The sequence below is a fragment of the Epinephelus moara genome, chromosome 6 (assembly GCF_006386435.1).
Source record: "Epinephelus moara isolate mb chromosome 6, YSFRI_EMoa_1.0, whole genome shotgun sequence".
NCBI classification, from domain to species: Eukaryota; Metazoa; Chordata; class Actinopteri; order Perciformes; family Serranidae; genus Epinephelus; species Epinephelus moara.
Genome location: NC_065511.1, coordinates 35,887,022 through 35,903,383, shown reverse-complemented (window position 1 = coordinate 35,903,383; position 16,362 = coordinate 35,887,022). Strand labels below are relative to the sequence as shown.

At 38.8% G+C, this 16,362-nt stretch overlaps 1 protein-coding gene across 2 annotated transcripts in view; it reads left to right on the top strand.

Moving 5' to 3' along the window:
• Positions 1-16,362, top strand: part of il21r.1 (interleukin 21 receptor, tandem duplicate 1) — a 45,696-nt gene that overhangs the window by 17,770 nt on the left and 11,564 nt on the right. Inside the window, exons 1-9 of one of the 2 annotated variants that reach the window (XM_050046290.1) lie at positions 1,503-1,958; positions 5,819-5,992; positions 9,660-9,884; positions 10,221-10,339; positions 10,621-10,729; positions 13,387-13,574; positions 14,104-14,237; positions 14,370-14,535; positions 14,810-14,888. In XM_050046290.1, coding sequence (XP_049902247.1) covers positions 10,279-10,339; positions 10,621-10,729; positions 13,387-13,574; positions 14,104-14,237; positions 14,370-14,535; positions 14,810-14,888 — 737 coding nt within the window. In that variant the 5' untranslated portion in view covers positions 1,503-1,958; positions 5,819-5,992; positions 9,660-9,884; positions 10,221-10,278. Of the gene's footprint in view, positions 1-1,502; positions 1,959-5,818; positions 5,993-9,659; positions 9,885-10,220; positions 10,340-10,620; positions 10,730-13,386; positions 13,575-14,103; positions 14,238-14,369; positions 14,536-14,809; positions 14,889-16,362 lie in introns of those variants that run through there. The other variant, XM_050046291.1, reaches the window with a different exon arrangement.

Below are 16,362 nucleotides of genomic sequence, written 5' to 3'. Positions count from 1 at the left end.
CAAATCACTAGAGGGTCAAAAGTACTGATGCACAGTGCAAAGAAACAAACAAAAAAATTAGAGACTTGCTACTCTACTCTACATATATACAAATCAGGACCAATGAGGCTGAACAAAGACATGCATGTTTGTGCTTTACATGAAGCAAACCCATCTGTACTGCCCTCCGGTGGTGCAGGTCAGCTATTGTCACACTGAGAAGCTCTGCAGTGCAGCCTCACAAAACTGAAGATCAAAATTTTTATTTTATTTTGTGTAGTGTATCTACAGTTGTGTAGAATGTAAGTGGAATGGAGATATTATTTTATTTATTTGTATTTATTTTGTTACTATTTTATTATTATATATTAAAATATAATATATATTTAATATATAAATATAATATAAAAATATATTATTTTTATATTTAAGCATGGCCCTTGAGTGCACCTGACTTTTGTTGTGTTTGTACAGAAGACATGATGATGCATGAATAGAAAAAATACAAAAACAAACACAAGCTTATCTTTGTGTTTAAAAGTTCATGTCCCAGACTTTTGTTTTTTTTAAAATACAGATATTAATTTTGAATAACACTTCTAAAACCACCAAGTAATCAAAAAGCTACAAAGATAATTTGATTTTTAGAGTAATGTGAATCCATACTGTGTTGAAACATAAATAATTTACTACTTTTTAGACACCTGTATAAGCACATCGGCAGTTAACTCAAAGCTCAATAATAAAATGAAAATGAATACAAAATACAAAGACAAACAGACTGAGAAAAGTTGTTCTGACATTGTTTGTTAGTTGAAATCTGTTAAATTGAAATGAACTTGATGTCTTGCTGGCATTCGAATGCACAGCGAGTTTTGATGCAAAGAAGCAAAATGACACGAGTGACTCCAGCTACTTTTTGACATGATAAACACCATGATGGAGCACATTAATCTGAGTATGCACTGCTGCATGTAAACAGGAATATTAGTGGAATATTTCATTTCATTAGCCGTGTTTAGCTTAGTAGGAATATTGTCTTTTTTGGAATAAGGGCGAAAACTGGAATATTTTGTGCATGTAAAAATAGCCATTGTCAACTTATTGCCTCCAAACCATATGTGTTTAGGTTGCATTGTGTTTTTGGCTGCTTCTCCACCCTCTAAAATCACTGTAACAATGGGGCTTTGTTTGTTTGCACCAGTGAGAAAGGTTAACCTTTAACTACATCCTCTGTGTAGGATCAGTTCCTTGATCGGTCTGAGCAATGAGAGCTGCAGTCAGGAGAACACAGCTTCCTCTGTGATCTGCCTTCAACTCTAAGTATTGTATTATGACTACTCCATATGCTGTGTTGAAATTTAATTTAGTTTTTGAGTATTTATATTTCAGCTTTCTGCATCTTCACAGAGATTAAGTTGCAGTACCGCGATAAGTCCACACGTCGGCGCTGTGGGTTTACAACGTCTCTGAGCACAAATTCAGACAAAAACGTACATGAAGAAGAAGTCGGTGGTGCTTGTGGCCCTATGCTTGTGGCAGTTGAGGGGTTTCACTTTTGATTTGTCTCTGAGTTGCGAAAGAAAATAGTAAAAAATAGATAATTAATTGCGTAGAAATATCCAGTCAATGCAAAGAAAGGGTGCTACGCTAAAATTTAGCTAGCTAGCTAGCAGTTATTAGCCGGTTGACAGACTTTAAGCTAGCTAACGGTTATTTGGAAATGAACTAACGGTTATTTAAAAATGAATTACTCTTCAGTTGAGTATGGCGCCACACTGAAGGAGGCTGTTGATTTTAATGCAGTAAAAATTGAAATAATAACTGTACTACACCCTAAAGGTGAGGCCAAATTAGTACATGAGCATCACCGGATCTCACACTTTGATGGAGTTATAACCGAGGACTGTGTAACTGAGTCACATCACGAGAGACCACGGTGTGAAAACGAAACGAGCAGCACTTAATGGAGTTCCCCTGTGAGTACATGGCTGGCTGGTGCTGTGCTTCATCTCTACTGTATATTCCCGTTACTGAAATTAGGTCTGGGTGTCAGTCATTAGGGTGTAACAGTGTTGATTTTGAAGGCCAGTAGTAATAGTGATATTCTCTTGGGGGCACTGTTTTTATTTTACATTTTAAAAAATCCCCGAAAAAAAATCCAGAATATTCCCCCCAGTTTAATCTTGTCAGGGGATGCACCCCTCAAAAGATGAAATCTTGCACATATTTGCTCTGCTGTGAATCTTTTCACATCCCCTGCTTAATATCTTTGCACATCTTACACATCTGGTATTTGATATTAATTTCGAGCATGTAAAAAATAAAAAGTAATGAACATACAAACCAGCAGACAGACAGTAATGTTTACAAATAATGAAAAGCTTAATGAAATGCAATTGTCAGTGTATAGTTAGTTTGATGAATGGATGACTGACTTTGTTTCTAACCAAGTAAAACCCCTTACATTTTTTCGTTTAATGCATATAATATTTAAACAAATTACCAAATTTATCTACAACTAATATGCAACTATCCAGAGTCGGTTTACCACCCAATTTTTATGTAATTGGGTGGTAAACAGACTCTAAATAGCTCAAAAAGTGCTCTACAAATAAAGGCAGTACTATTCCTTTCTTTCTTTTTATTAATGTGTTTAATTAAAACACTCAAGAACATAAATGCAGAATAGAAAACTTACAAAATAAATATGGCAAAGATACTTTTTACAGTCCAAGTGCCACCCACTGTTACAAAATAAATATGAACCCCCCCCCCCCCCCAACACAACCTTTCCTCATCTATAAATCTGCCAAAAATATCTTTTTTGTATAGTTTTTGAAATTGATTTATATATGTGCTCTCTTTCAACTCATCATGCAGCCCATTCAACAAGTCCACCCCACACACTGAAATACACAAACTCCTCTTAGTCATACAGACACATTGTATTTTAAAATTAAATTCTCCTCTTAAATTATAACCTCCCTCCCGGTCATGAAACATTTTTTGAATGTTTCCCAGAAGTGAATTATTTCTCCCTTCAAACATGGTTATTGCAGTTTTAAATTTGACCAGGTCTAAACATTTCAATGCACGTGACTTTAAAAACAGTGTGTTGGTGTGTTCCCTGTACCCCACACTGTGTACTGTCCTGATTGCTCTCTTCTGAAGGATCTATAACGGTTGTAAGTTGCTTTTGTAAGTGTTGCCCCAAACTTCCATACAGTAAGTCAATTATGGTCGTACACATTGGAAAAGGAGTGGGAGGAAGTATAAACTTATTAAATCCCACCTCTTCTCCCTAAAGTCATTGAGTGAAATGAAACAGACAGCTTCCTTATATGAGATAAACCTATACCCAAGACTAAATATTCCTTTATTACTTTTTTAACACTGTCAAACATAACCCATGTATATGATAATAATAATAACCAAATATATATATTACAAAAACCTATTTTGGTATATAATATGAATTACCAATTATCTGTTACTTAAAAGTATAAACCAGTCTAAATGCACATGCAGTACTTTGCCTGTCTTAGTATGTTTATTGTATGTTTAATGTATGCACTGAAAAAACAAAGGCAAGGCAGCTGTATTTACAGAGCACATTTAATTACAAATATCACAATGTGTTTTACGTTAAGATAAAAAAGAGAGGAATAATGATAACTTTTTGAGCTGAAATCACCAACTGCTTTCCAAGGTGAAGAAAATACAAAACAAAAGTGACATTAATAAAACATAAGCACATACATACACCTACGTATACACTTAAACACATATATACCTGTGAGCATGCATACATACACACCCACACACACAATAAGGATGTCAGCAGTCAGGAAAGGCCGTTCTGTGAAAGTATGTTTTGAGACGAGATTCAAAGACGTGAACAGAGTCAGCTGATCTGACGCTCAGTGGGAGGCTGTTCAAAAGCCAAGGATCAAGAACTGAAAATGCTCAATCACGCTTTGTTTTGAACCTGGGGCCGGTTGCACAAAACACCTTAAGTTAAGATTTTTCTTAAAGTTCTAGGTAAAATTTCCTCATAATAAAGTTAGTTGCACAAAACACCCTTACGTGTTCTCCTTAAGGTTTCCTTAAAATATTCATTTAAGTATTTATGGTTTTCTCCTTGTCGGTGTCTCATACTTAAGGAATCCCTAGACTGTTACATGAAAGACCTTAGCAGCTAAAGCAAGGTTGAAAAAAAAGGTACTTAAGGTACCTTTGACTCCATCGTAACTGCAACATGACTGAATTTATGGTGATGAATGAAAACACTAACACACCCCAAGAAGAGTGTTCTACGACCAGGAGATGTCGAGACCAGTGGATACGCTTTTGATTTTACACTATAGATTTGACTGAATTAATTTTCATTGCAATTTCTTCCGACAATCATTTTCTGCTTTCTGGTATTTGGGGATCAAGTTTACTTTGTAGTTTGTGCGTTCTAGGATTGTATTTCTCCAGAAGTGTAATCTTTTCCTCCCCTGACCAATGTCTTCATGTCGAAAGGGGTCAATTGGGCGCTCCTTTTAGAGGTAGTCTGGGCACGTCCAACTGGTAGGAGGCCCCGGGGCAGATCCAGGACACGTTGGAGGGATTACATATCTTAGCTGTCCTGGGAACGCCTTGGGGTCCTCCAGGAGGAGCTGGAAAGAGTTGCTGGGGAGAGGGAGGTTTGGAATACTTTGCTCAGACTGCTGCCCCTGCGACCCGGCTTTGGATAAGCGGTTGAAAACGGATAGACGGATGGATGGATGGATCACAAGCATGAGTCCAAGCAAACAAACAATTTCCATGGAACCTTGTACCGCTGTAAAATCTCTTTCAAGGCAGCAATAAATGAGTTAAAGTTTTTCATAACCAAAGAAAACCTCTTAAGAGATCCTGTGCAGCTGTGTACGTCCCTTAGCTAAGGAATGGTTAAGCCTTAAGTGTCATACTTATGAAGAAAACTTTAGGTGTTTTGTGCAGCTGGTCTCAGAAGACCCAGCTAGCAGATCTGAGGGGCCTGTTTGGACGGTACGGTGTGAGAAGAGAAAGGAACATAAAAAGAACATCAAGCAAATGTCACACAATAGCATACAAAAAAAAAGAAAATAACATAAGAATACATACCCATAATACCCAAACACCCATACACCCATGCACTCTTCTGTTCACAGGTCTGTGAAAATGGTTAACACATACTAGGTTTGCACGCACACACATACCACAACACTAACACTTAGGGTAGACCTGAGAAAACAGGATTGTTTGTTTTGATCTTAGCTTTTAATGCAGATACAGTATTCACAGATTGCAGCTCATTTGGCAACTCACTTCAGAGGGCAGGTCTGCAGTAACTACAAGCACCTTTACCTGATCTTATTCAGGGTACAACCAGGAAGCCATTGTCTAAAGACCTGAGAGGTTGGATGAGGATGTAGTCAGTGAGCGGGTCAGAAATATACTGTGGAGCTAAACCATGTAGTGTCTTAAAGACCAAAGCAAATTCCTTGTAAGTGAAAACCTACTCAGCATAAATCCTTTTCTGATTCTGTTTCTGATTACTCCACCGGAAGATAATTTAAAATCAAATTAATTTAACACAGTTTATTGTCATTTTTGTTTTTATGTGGTAGGCAGATTTAAGGTTTCATTGCTTGTTTGTGACACCTTTGCCTCCACCCTGTTGAATACAGTGAGTAATATCACCTTATCTGATGTGGAATCATTCACACTTTGACATTTAGTTTACAGAAAGCCTACTTCCCCCTCACATGAAGACACAGTTCTCTCTTTAATCACAAACACGATCTCTCTCTTTGCTATGAAACAGCCAACGCCTCCATCAATCTCTGCAGAAGATGGTATCTCTGCAACGTTGTCAATTCATGTGGTGCTATGAGTCCATAGTGGATGTTCTGGTAAGGTCACCAGCCCTGTGAAGGAGGAGTAACCTGCCACTGTCTTCACCAGATGGGACAGTGAGAAGAGGATCTCAAAAACAAAGGTAGATCATCACCTACACAGCATCGCTTTTCCTTGTCGCTAACACAGTGTCTATCATGTATTACCATTGTGCTTTGTCACTCTGCATTTGACAACTCTGCACACAAGTGACACTAAATGACAAGAAGGTAACTTTAGGAAGAAGAGAGACATTGTCATGATTTCATTATGCTGCAGTCTTAAAAGTGAAGGCTGGTGCACACTTTTAGTTTGTTGTAGACAGGCGCGTGGGAGAAAATGTCATCAGGGATGAGACAAAGAATTCCTGCATATTGTCCTTTAACTTGCAGATAACTTTTTTGCAAGTTAAAGTTTCAGCATAATGTCTTCTAACTTGCAATAAACTTTTTAGGAAGTTGTGCATGAATTCTCTCCTCTCTTCATTATACTGCACTCAGCACACTCAGGTTAATTTACCAGGCCTGTATTTGCTGAGCTTTTACCAAAACACACAAGGCAAAACAACTAGTGTTAAAGGTTTCTAACATTTCAATAATCATTAAAAAAAACAGAGGTAAATGTTCTCAGCAATTAAACAGCCTAAATAAGATCTCTAGTTGGACCTTTTATATGTCAAACAATACATTTATCTGTATAATTGTCATTGGCAGATGGACAGATGTATGATTGCACAATGTTACATTAGTTTTTCACATAATGAGAGAGATCCATAATAATGGTCGTGGTGAAAATAACCTAAAACGACATAGAGCAATAGAGATGTCCCCTCCGACAGAGATACACTCCACATTATGGTCTTAAACCTCAGCCGCAGTTTGACACACACAGATCCAGCTTTGAGAACAGGTGACACATGACACACAAAAGTGTGCTCCAGTTTGCAAAACAGTAAAAACAGGATCCAGAAGGTGCTGTGTTGTCAAAACACTTCATACAGTCACTAAAATTACATCCTGTTGTCGGTAGAGAAAAGGCTGCAACAAAAATCTCCTCAGTCACGACAGACAACCTATTTTCAACACAGAATCAAATCACAAGTTCATATCTGCAGTCATTTAGTGGAAATGCACCAAAGACGAAGAGAAAATAAAATATTTTAGGCAGTAGGGATTTGGTATCCGAACTCAGTACCTTTAGGGTCTCGACTGAAATAACCCAGGTAGTATTGAAACTTCTCCAGTCAAACAATACCTGCATTCGATTATTTTTGTACCAAGATCTAGAACAAAAAAGACAATTTGTATGGTTTTGCTCACAGCCAATCACAGCAAGCGCTCTTCGATTTAATGCGACATGTGATTGGCCCACTACCTCAGCAGGCACAACTCATTCAGTCTGGGGTATGGTGAAGTTGAGCGCGGTCTATTTGACAGTTTGCAGTTTCAAACGTATTGATATACCACAAGGCTTTGGCTCTGGTGGCATTTTAGGCAAGCGAATGCTTCCAATCACATTGACTGGTCTCAAATTAAGTACTCTATTGGTTGCAGTATGGTATCACAAAATTTAGATTTAGACTCATCCACGTCACACCCAAGAGAGAGCCACCTAATTCCCCACAGCCTTACATCCCAGCTTTATTTTCTGCTCTGTCTGCTTCCTTTTTTCGTACAAACTTAAAGTAACCAACCTGGCATGTCCCTTAACATGTGACTACATACTCAGTGTGTCCAACACAACAAAAACTGATTTCTCTTATCTGGGAACAAGGTCTTAGAACATTGTGAGCAGAAGAATGTTAGGTGAAGTCTGCATTTAGTTTCTGCACTTGTTTTAAATGTTATGCCATACTTTCCACTCCATGTGGTAGGCATGTTAAAAGTGAAAATAACTGAACTAGAAATCATTAAATGTTAAGTAAATGCACTGGTGGTCTACTCTGTAGTTGGTCAGAACAATAGAGAGGGACCTGACCTGCAGCAGGTTCAAGTTAAACCTCATTTACAGTGACCTCTAGTGGCAGTAAAGTGTTTGTACAAGCCATTGGCTGTATGCTCTGTAGACACATCTTGGACATTAACCTTATGGGAACACAGCAATTCAGATTGAGACCACTGGACTTGACTTTAACCCATCCTAACCAGCAAACACACTGCAGCAGGGATATAAAACATCAGAAAACAATGAGAAATGTCTGTGAATGCCTGCCAGTCAAAAAAAAAAAGACCTCAAGGTGAAATCATCAAAGTTGTTTTGTTTCCAGCAGCAGTCCAAAACCCAGAAATATTTAGTTCATTATAATGTAAGATGACAACAAACAGACAGTTCTCTGTGTAAGAAGCTGGAGTCGTCAGATGTTTGGCATTTTGCTTGAAAAATAACTTGAGGGCTCAGAGGGCTTTACAGCATACGATATCAAAAATGGTAGAAACCTCAGGAAGAGTAACTGAGGAGGGATCCCTGTTCCAGGACGGACAGATGTGCAATAGATGTCGTACAGAACAGATCAACATGATACATTTGCAGTAATCCATATGACAAAATGATGCATAAAGAGAGACAGTATATGTATGTGATAATAATAATCATATGTGTATAATAACAGTAGAAGTATGACTAATAATAACAGCAGCAGTAGGAGGCATCGGGCAGGACCACGGCAGCAGCGTAACCATGACACACGATCCAGGCGTAGCTGCGATACGAAGGAACCTGGGAGACAGTGGAGCACAAAGGCTCCAGAGAAGAAGCCGAGTTAGGGATATGCAGTAATAGGACGTGAATGTTAGCAAGTGAAGAAAAACCAACCTTTCGGAAACTGACGAGAGAGAGAGAAGGAGAGAAAGGGCTCAGTGTATCACAGGAGTCCCCCTGCAGACTAGGCCTATTAGCCTAACTAGGGGCTGGTCCAAAACAAGCCTGAGCCAGCCCACAAGCCAATGTATTTTTTGGCACTACAGGTAGCCTGTCATCGACTGATTGCTGCAGCTCCGCAGTGCAGTCACCTCATACTTTTGTCCCGTACCACTAACCTGCTTCAAAGCTACAGGTGCTCAGCTTTGTGTGTTTTTTGTGTGAGAAATGACTTCTGGCTTTGACTCATATTGGTATTGTGACATTAAGTGAGACGGGTCTGCACACCTACACAGTAATTTGAATACCAAAGAGGCCCACCCATTGTACAAAACAAAAACCGTTATTGTTCTGTGATATAGTTTAGATGGCACGTTATATACACATGAACCATGATTCTTATGTTTCAACTCCGGGTGCAGGACGTGTACATCAGAGTGCTCAGAGGTAATAATATTTGGAGCTAATTTAATTATTGAAAGTAAGCTGTGCGCCGAGGGGCTCCACAGCTGAATTATGACTCATTTAGCTTCACACAAAACACAGTCTGGTGGAAAATACTGAAAACCCCTGTCAAACTGTTTTTGTAGACATGTAGGTGTATGATAAGGGTCTTTTGAAAGGTATCAAAAAGCATCTCTGGGGTTCATGTTCAGAATCATCTCAGTACTGAAACATGTATTAGTTGTGTTCTGACTGAATGTTGAAAATGATTTGAGCAAGTAGGTGTGTTGTGATAATTAAGACATTTTATGGCAGACAGTGGAACAAAAAATATTTTTTCACTTATCTAAAAAAAACCCTACTATTTGTCTTACTTTATTGAGGTGACATAAATGTGATGACTAAATTTTTTTGTAGAAGATAATTTCAGTTTCCTGTTGACATTTTTTTTTTTTTGCTCTCTGGTTAAGTATTGCATATTCATAGCAGCAGAGTGGATGTGGTGGGAAGGCACCACACAGACACCGCTCAAAAAGGTCTGAAACCACATCCTGAGTCACGCCACCGATGATGATGCCTTTGCAGTGTCAAAGCGGAACATTGTTCCACTAAATGTTCTCACACAGACGTCAGTGCGTCGGGGACTCTGTTGCCTTGTGGACTGATTAAGAGGCAGAATTTTAAACTGAGAGAAGGTAAGATGAGTTATTCTTTAAATTTATTTAACATGAGAAAAGAAATCGTTCATGAAAAATGTTCTGTTTTACGAAGTTTAGATAGTTTGAGAGATTTTTTTATTAATTTAATTACCCTTAATTCTGACAAGTACACAGTGATGCTCCTTTATAAATGTATTTAATTATTGATTAATGGTTAATGCTAATAATGATGTTAATTGTAGTCAGATTTGTGAGCCTCTGTGAATTTAATAATTAACTAACCTGTTTTACCAGCGAATATCACAAAAAAAACCCAACTTTTTATTTAATGTTTTTTTACAAAACACATTTCTAACGAGTATCTGTATTTAGTTTCAGCTGCTGTGTTTCCTTCTGTCTAACCCGCGGCTGATAACGGTGGGTTGTTCCCATGGCTCTCAAACCCGCTCTCTTATTGTTGCTGTGGGACCTCACTTTCTTTGTTCACGGTGGTAAGTTGTCTTATCTTCTCTGAGTCTTTTTCTTTTATTCATGTGAATTTCTGGAGTTAATTCCCCACGTTAATGTACTTTATTTAAGATGAACTTAGTATTTTACTCTACGTTGCTGTGTGTTTGTCCTGATGCTGCGGGCTTTGCCAAGTTTCCCTTGAAAAAAGTTTCCTAACTTCTGTGGTTGCCAAATAATTTAAAGGGTCAGGCGTTTGTAGAGCATGAATGTTAAATATAATAAATACAATGTTAACTGATCTGAGTGTTCTTGTGTGCTGCAGTCACAGCTTTGTGCAATGTCACCTGCTCAACGAACTACAAGGATACACTGAACTGTTCGTGCTCAGACCCTCTGCCGACATCTCCTGTCCTCGTCAAAGTCATATGCAGGTACAAGCTGTGTGCAGTGTCGCTGTTAATGAATATGCTTTACATTGGTGTGTGTTACAGTGTGTGTCTTCATTGTGGCATCAGTGGCTTTTACTCAAATGTAGTCTGGAAGCTGAAATACAGGATCCCCAAGTTAGAATAACGTGCTCTTAGTAATATTGGTAGCATTTTTTTTTAGGGATTTTATGTCTTCTTTTGTTACTATTGCCCTGTGAGCAACTTGAAAATGAAAATGGAGTTTCTTCTGATTAGTGGCTTTGATATAATGGAAACATGTAAGGGTGCTGAACAGATTTTTGACCCCAGCAATGGTTTTATTGCCCCTTCTCACAGCATTTCCTAAAGAAATTTCAGTGTGAACATTCTTCTTGGATGTTATCTCATGTTTTATTTTCAGTTAGGTGGTGGGCGATATGGCTGAAAAGTATATCACGATATAGCCGGTTCATATTGATCGATGATGATAATAATCGATAATTTTTTTTTTAATAACCTATTTAAAATAAGGACCAGGAGAAAATAAATACATTTTAACACATTTATTTTAAACTCAATAGCTTTCTCCTGATTTCAATCACAGTCATCAGTCAAGGCACACGGAGGAAAATGTAATGTCAACACACTACTCGAGTATTTCCTCGCTATCCACACTCATTCTTGCTACTTCCTACACGCTGTGTTGTCTTCAGTGTTGCCAGATCTTGGGAGAAATACATTATACCTACTGCCCTTGAACTCTACTAACCCAACTAGCCGACCATAAACGTGCAAAGAATAAATGAATGAATGAAAATAAAAGTAAAGAAGTTCCATATAACGAGCCATTTTACTTTCACTGTAACAGTGCTGGTATGCTGAACAAGATCTGAATGATGAATACATATTTCACACAGAATCTGAATCTGCACACTGCCTTTGAAATGTCCCCCTCTTGAAGTCGAATCTTTTAATCCTCTCTCTTTCTACAAATCTTGATTGCATTCTTTCCATAATTCGCCCACTTGTTAGCGAAATAGTTAAAGAACCGCGATTTAAATGTGAAAAGTCTCATTGACTGACCGTCGGGGGGAGGGGGCGGAGCTGTGGAAACTTCCTGCAGTCCGACATACTATCATGCATTTAAATAACTCATTGGACGGATATATATAGAGAAAGGCGATGTTTAGAGAGCAAGCCCAAATAAGCAACTCCACTTTAGAAACAAGCCCAAAAAACGCTATCTGCAACCACACAATGATGGCTCAACCAAACATGACGTTGTTCGCTGTTTGCGTGACACCGTTGCTAGGTTACCAGGGAACAAGTGAGTGTGTTCATGCAACCAAATTTGCACAGGCTCCGAGGGTAACTTGCTCGGCTTTCCTCGTGTTTTTTCCCGATGGAGTAACATTATCGAACGTTATATCGAATGTTTTTTCTATCGACTGTGCATAAGTGTTTATCGCGAGACGATATGTTAGCGTTTTATCGCCCACCACTATTGTCAGTGGGGTAAAGAGTGGAGCCCAACTGATGTTGTTGTTTGAGAGGTTTGGAAAAAAAAAATCAATAATGGGCAACATTTGATGCTGTTGATTGTTTTTCCTTCACGTTTACATACAACATAAACAAACATTTTTTTACAGTAACGATTGCTTAAATTTGGTTCTTTAAAGCTTATGACCAAGTATGTACAGCCCAGTCGTCAGAGGGAATTGTTGGCATTGTACATTTCTGCAAACCACGAATATGTAACATTTGCACGTTACTTTCATATCATACAGCAATTCTAAAGTGACGCAGCATATAAGCTGACTTGTGTGTTTTGTGGTGCTGTTTTTCCAGCGTGAAGCAGCCACGAAAACACTGTAACAGTAACATAACTGCTTTTCCAGCAGGGATTGTGCCTCCAACACCGGTCATCTTAAGCCAAAGTTTGATCTTTTTCTTACAATAACCAAGTGGTTTTTAGATCTCAACCAAACCACATTAACCACAGCATTGTTGAAACATGAAGTTTCAGTGTATCCGCTACATCATAACGTCAAAGAGTAACATGTACATGGTTTGCAGAATGTGCAATGCCAACATTTTTCCTGACAAATGGGTTGGTTTGACATTTTTTCTGTTGGTGGACAGACTAGGTTATGAGGGTGTTGTTTCTGAACCACTGCAAAGACTTAACTAGGAGCTGTTTTGATCATTTGTGGCTTTAATTGTTGAAGCAATATATGTAGACAAAAGAATCATTCAGTAATTGAGAAAATAATCAGCAGAAATAAATAGCAAGCAAAGCAAAATAATCAATAATGGGAAAAGAATGTTGCAGCTGGTTGATTTTTATGATTCAGGCCCTATCAGAGCTTTTAGCAGCTGTGTACATGGAGAAGGGCTTATGCTTAAATGAACCACACAAATGAGGAGCATGACCACCGGATATTTACTGTTCTTTCTATGAAACAAGAGGACAGGTAAACAAGGCTAGGTTTTTCTTATGTCTGTCTGTTGGATTACTTCTCAAATGAGACATTAATAATGTCAACTCAAGCTTTTCACATCCAAGCTCTGCATCAGTCCTGCTCATAAACAATCACATGGAAACCGCAACCTTTAGTTCTGACATGCCAGCTGATGTCACAAGACATTACTAATTGTAACACACTGTTTATCTGTTGTAGTGATGAAGAACTTGAGATTACTGGTAGCTGTGAAGTCAAACCACCTCAGTCCTGGTGCGTAATGACTCCGCACGGCCTCTTTAGTGCTGCAGCTGTTGGAACCATGTGCACTGCAACGGCCAGTCAACAGGATGATCAAATATTGATAAATGCTGATGAGTCACCGAGCTGGGCACTATGTGATGTGGGTGAGTTCATCTGATAATAACTGCATGATATGACATTTCAGTCTTCGTCATTTCTGCTGAACAGATAGGAGGATGACACAGAAATGAAAAAAGGTCACAGACAACAGCAGTAACATCCCTCATGACATGTTCAGAGGCATCAAGATATGTGTGTAAAAATGTGTATGAAGTTTAGTGTTTAATCCTCTTAATTCTCCTCACATGAACTTTTCTTTTTACACATATTAGACGCTTTTTAAACACTCCAAACATTTTTGCTCTTGTTAAACACAGCCGCCATATCACTGTGTATTAAACCTCTTTGTTTGAAAGTTCAGAAAATTCAGAGATGACAGGAATCATACTGGCAAATTTCCAAACTTACCCTAAACGTTGTTTGCCAGCAAACGCCTACCCACCTGTGTTACTCTCCAGATTAAGACAAAAGTTAAAAATAATGTTCAACTGCCACTTGTGGTCTGTTGTTGGCTTCTGCACATTTTCAATAACATAATATTCCCCTGGTTCCCTGTGGGCTTTACTTTCACAGTGAAAGCTACGCCTCCTGTCAGTGTTACAGTGACAAGCACTGACGGATGCTACAATGTCTCTTGGGACCATGACAACAAAGAGGACACTCTCATATACAGGGTGCGCGTGAGAGAAAGCAAAGACTTGTCAAAGGTAATATGTGAACCAAAACACCCAAACAAAGCCTCACGTTTGCCTTGAGAGGCTGTTTAAGTATTTTATCATTGATTGTGTCTGCGAACGACCCCCATGCCAAGCTGGCTCTGTTTTATTCCTCTCTTACAGGCTCCAGTACATTTCCTTGAAGTGGAAGAAAAATACAACCTGTTAGACTGTAAGAAGCTGCAGCCATATGTCAGCTATGTTGTGGATGTTCAGGCCAAAATGTCTCCCAATAATCTCTATTTGGGTCCGTGGAGCGAGTGGAGTTCCACTGCAGAGTGGAGAAATGGTAGGTAGAAGAGAACCTTCCAGCCTGGAGCCACGATATAATTAACTTTGTCTCATGCTAAATCAGGCTGTTGTGGCCCCTCACAGGTGGTGGTGTGTTTTCATGATTCAAACCATCATAGACGTGTATGTTTCAGGGCAGAACAATGCAGTGTGTGTGTGTGTGTGTGTGTGTGTGTGTATTGATCTATACAAACATATCATAAACAGGAAGTGTGCAGTTTATCATACCATTTCTGTCAGTACATATTTTAATTGTTATATCTCCTTTACAGGAACGAATGAATGGTGGTGGTACGCCACCCCGCCTGTCGTCGTTCTCATTCTCCTGTTGCTGGGTTATTTACAAAAACCGTGAGTACTGCAAACACTGGAGCTACTGTCAGTTTCTCCAAAATATGAGAATTTAACCTCAGTCCTTTTTTAAGAATGTTTTGGATTTGGACCTTGATGCTGCTAAAACTTTATAACTTTTAAAAATGTATCTTCAAAAGCCTGGTTCGCAGTGTTTAGTGGTTGGCTTGCTGAAAACAACTCGTATCATTATCAAAATAGAATGTTCCCATTGCATTAAAGCTCAGACTTCCTTTTGGATTTACACTTAACCGAGTCTGCATTCATTGCACAGAACAAGAACTTAGCAAAGTGAAAGCAAATTAAGGCTTAAAGCCAGCAACCCTTTCTCTTCCAGTAAATCATTAGCAAAGGTTCTCACTGCTTCGATCTACACTTTCCTGGCATCACCTCCCACATGTAGAGAAACCACTGCAGAGCTGTACGTGCAGAGGCACATTGCACTGAAATGGCTAGCAGACATAGGAAGTCATGCAGAGCATCAGTGTCAGAGAACTGAGAACACCTCGCTTATTATGGGCCCACAGTGACATGTAAAAACACAAGCTTAAAAAAGTCAGTAAACGTAGCGCTTGCACTATTTTCTATTTGTTTGGTTCCATTTTAGAAGATAATATAGGATGATATATTCTGTGAGCTGTTATAATTAAGATTGTTGCAAAGTCTGCATTTGCTTTGCAGACATCTGTGATACTCAGTCAGTTACCAGTTTGTGAGGCACACTGAGCTAAAACTCATCCTGCCTTCATCAAGCTTGTAATGTTCAGTCTTTGTTTAAACTGATTTAGAGTGATGTTGATTCAAATTTGTGGTCATTTTTGAGCCTGTAGTTTGTGGGGCTGTTAAATTAATTCGTACAATACAATACAATAAGAGCATGGATGTATTACTGAACAGGCCTACCCAGCCTAGGCCGAGGCACCCTAGAGCTTAGGTGGCTCCTGAGCCATAACCCCTGTGTGAAGTCACTGTTTTGCATTTCTTATAAAATGGCCTCGTCAGTCATGTCAATAACAAAGCCCCTCCTAAAAAGATCCTATAAATAAGAAAAACTTAAGGAATAACCTAAACACTCACTTTGAAGTCGTCACGAGAAAGAGCCATTGTGATATATTTCAAGGAAGTGTTTCTGTCCCCTCAGTTTATCTGTAAGTCTTCACATAGGCTGAGTGCTCTGTGCAATATGGGCCCTTGAAGACATGCATAACTTAAGGCAATCCAAAGTAAGAGGAGAGCAGAGCACCATGATAAAAAGTGTACAAACATCAACTGCAGTAATATGTGACATCAGCATCAACATGTTCATGGACACCACAATTACCACAATCGTCAGTACAAGCAGCAACAGCGTCATTGCCAAATCACCATTATCATCTTCAACAGTTACAGTCACAGTTTCTAAACTTCATGACAGCAGTCACAGGACTTCCTTACTCTCTCTGAGGAGCACCTGCACATTACAAGGCTGTCACTT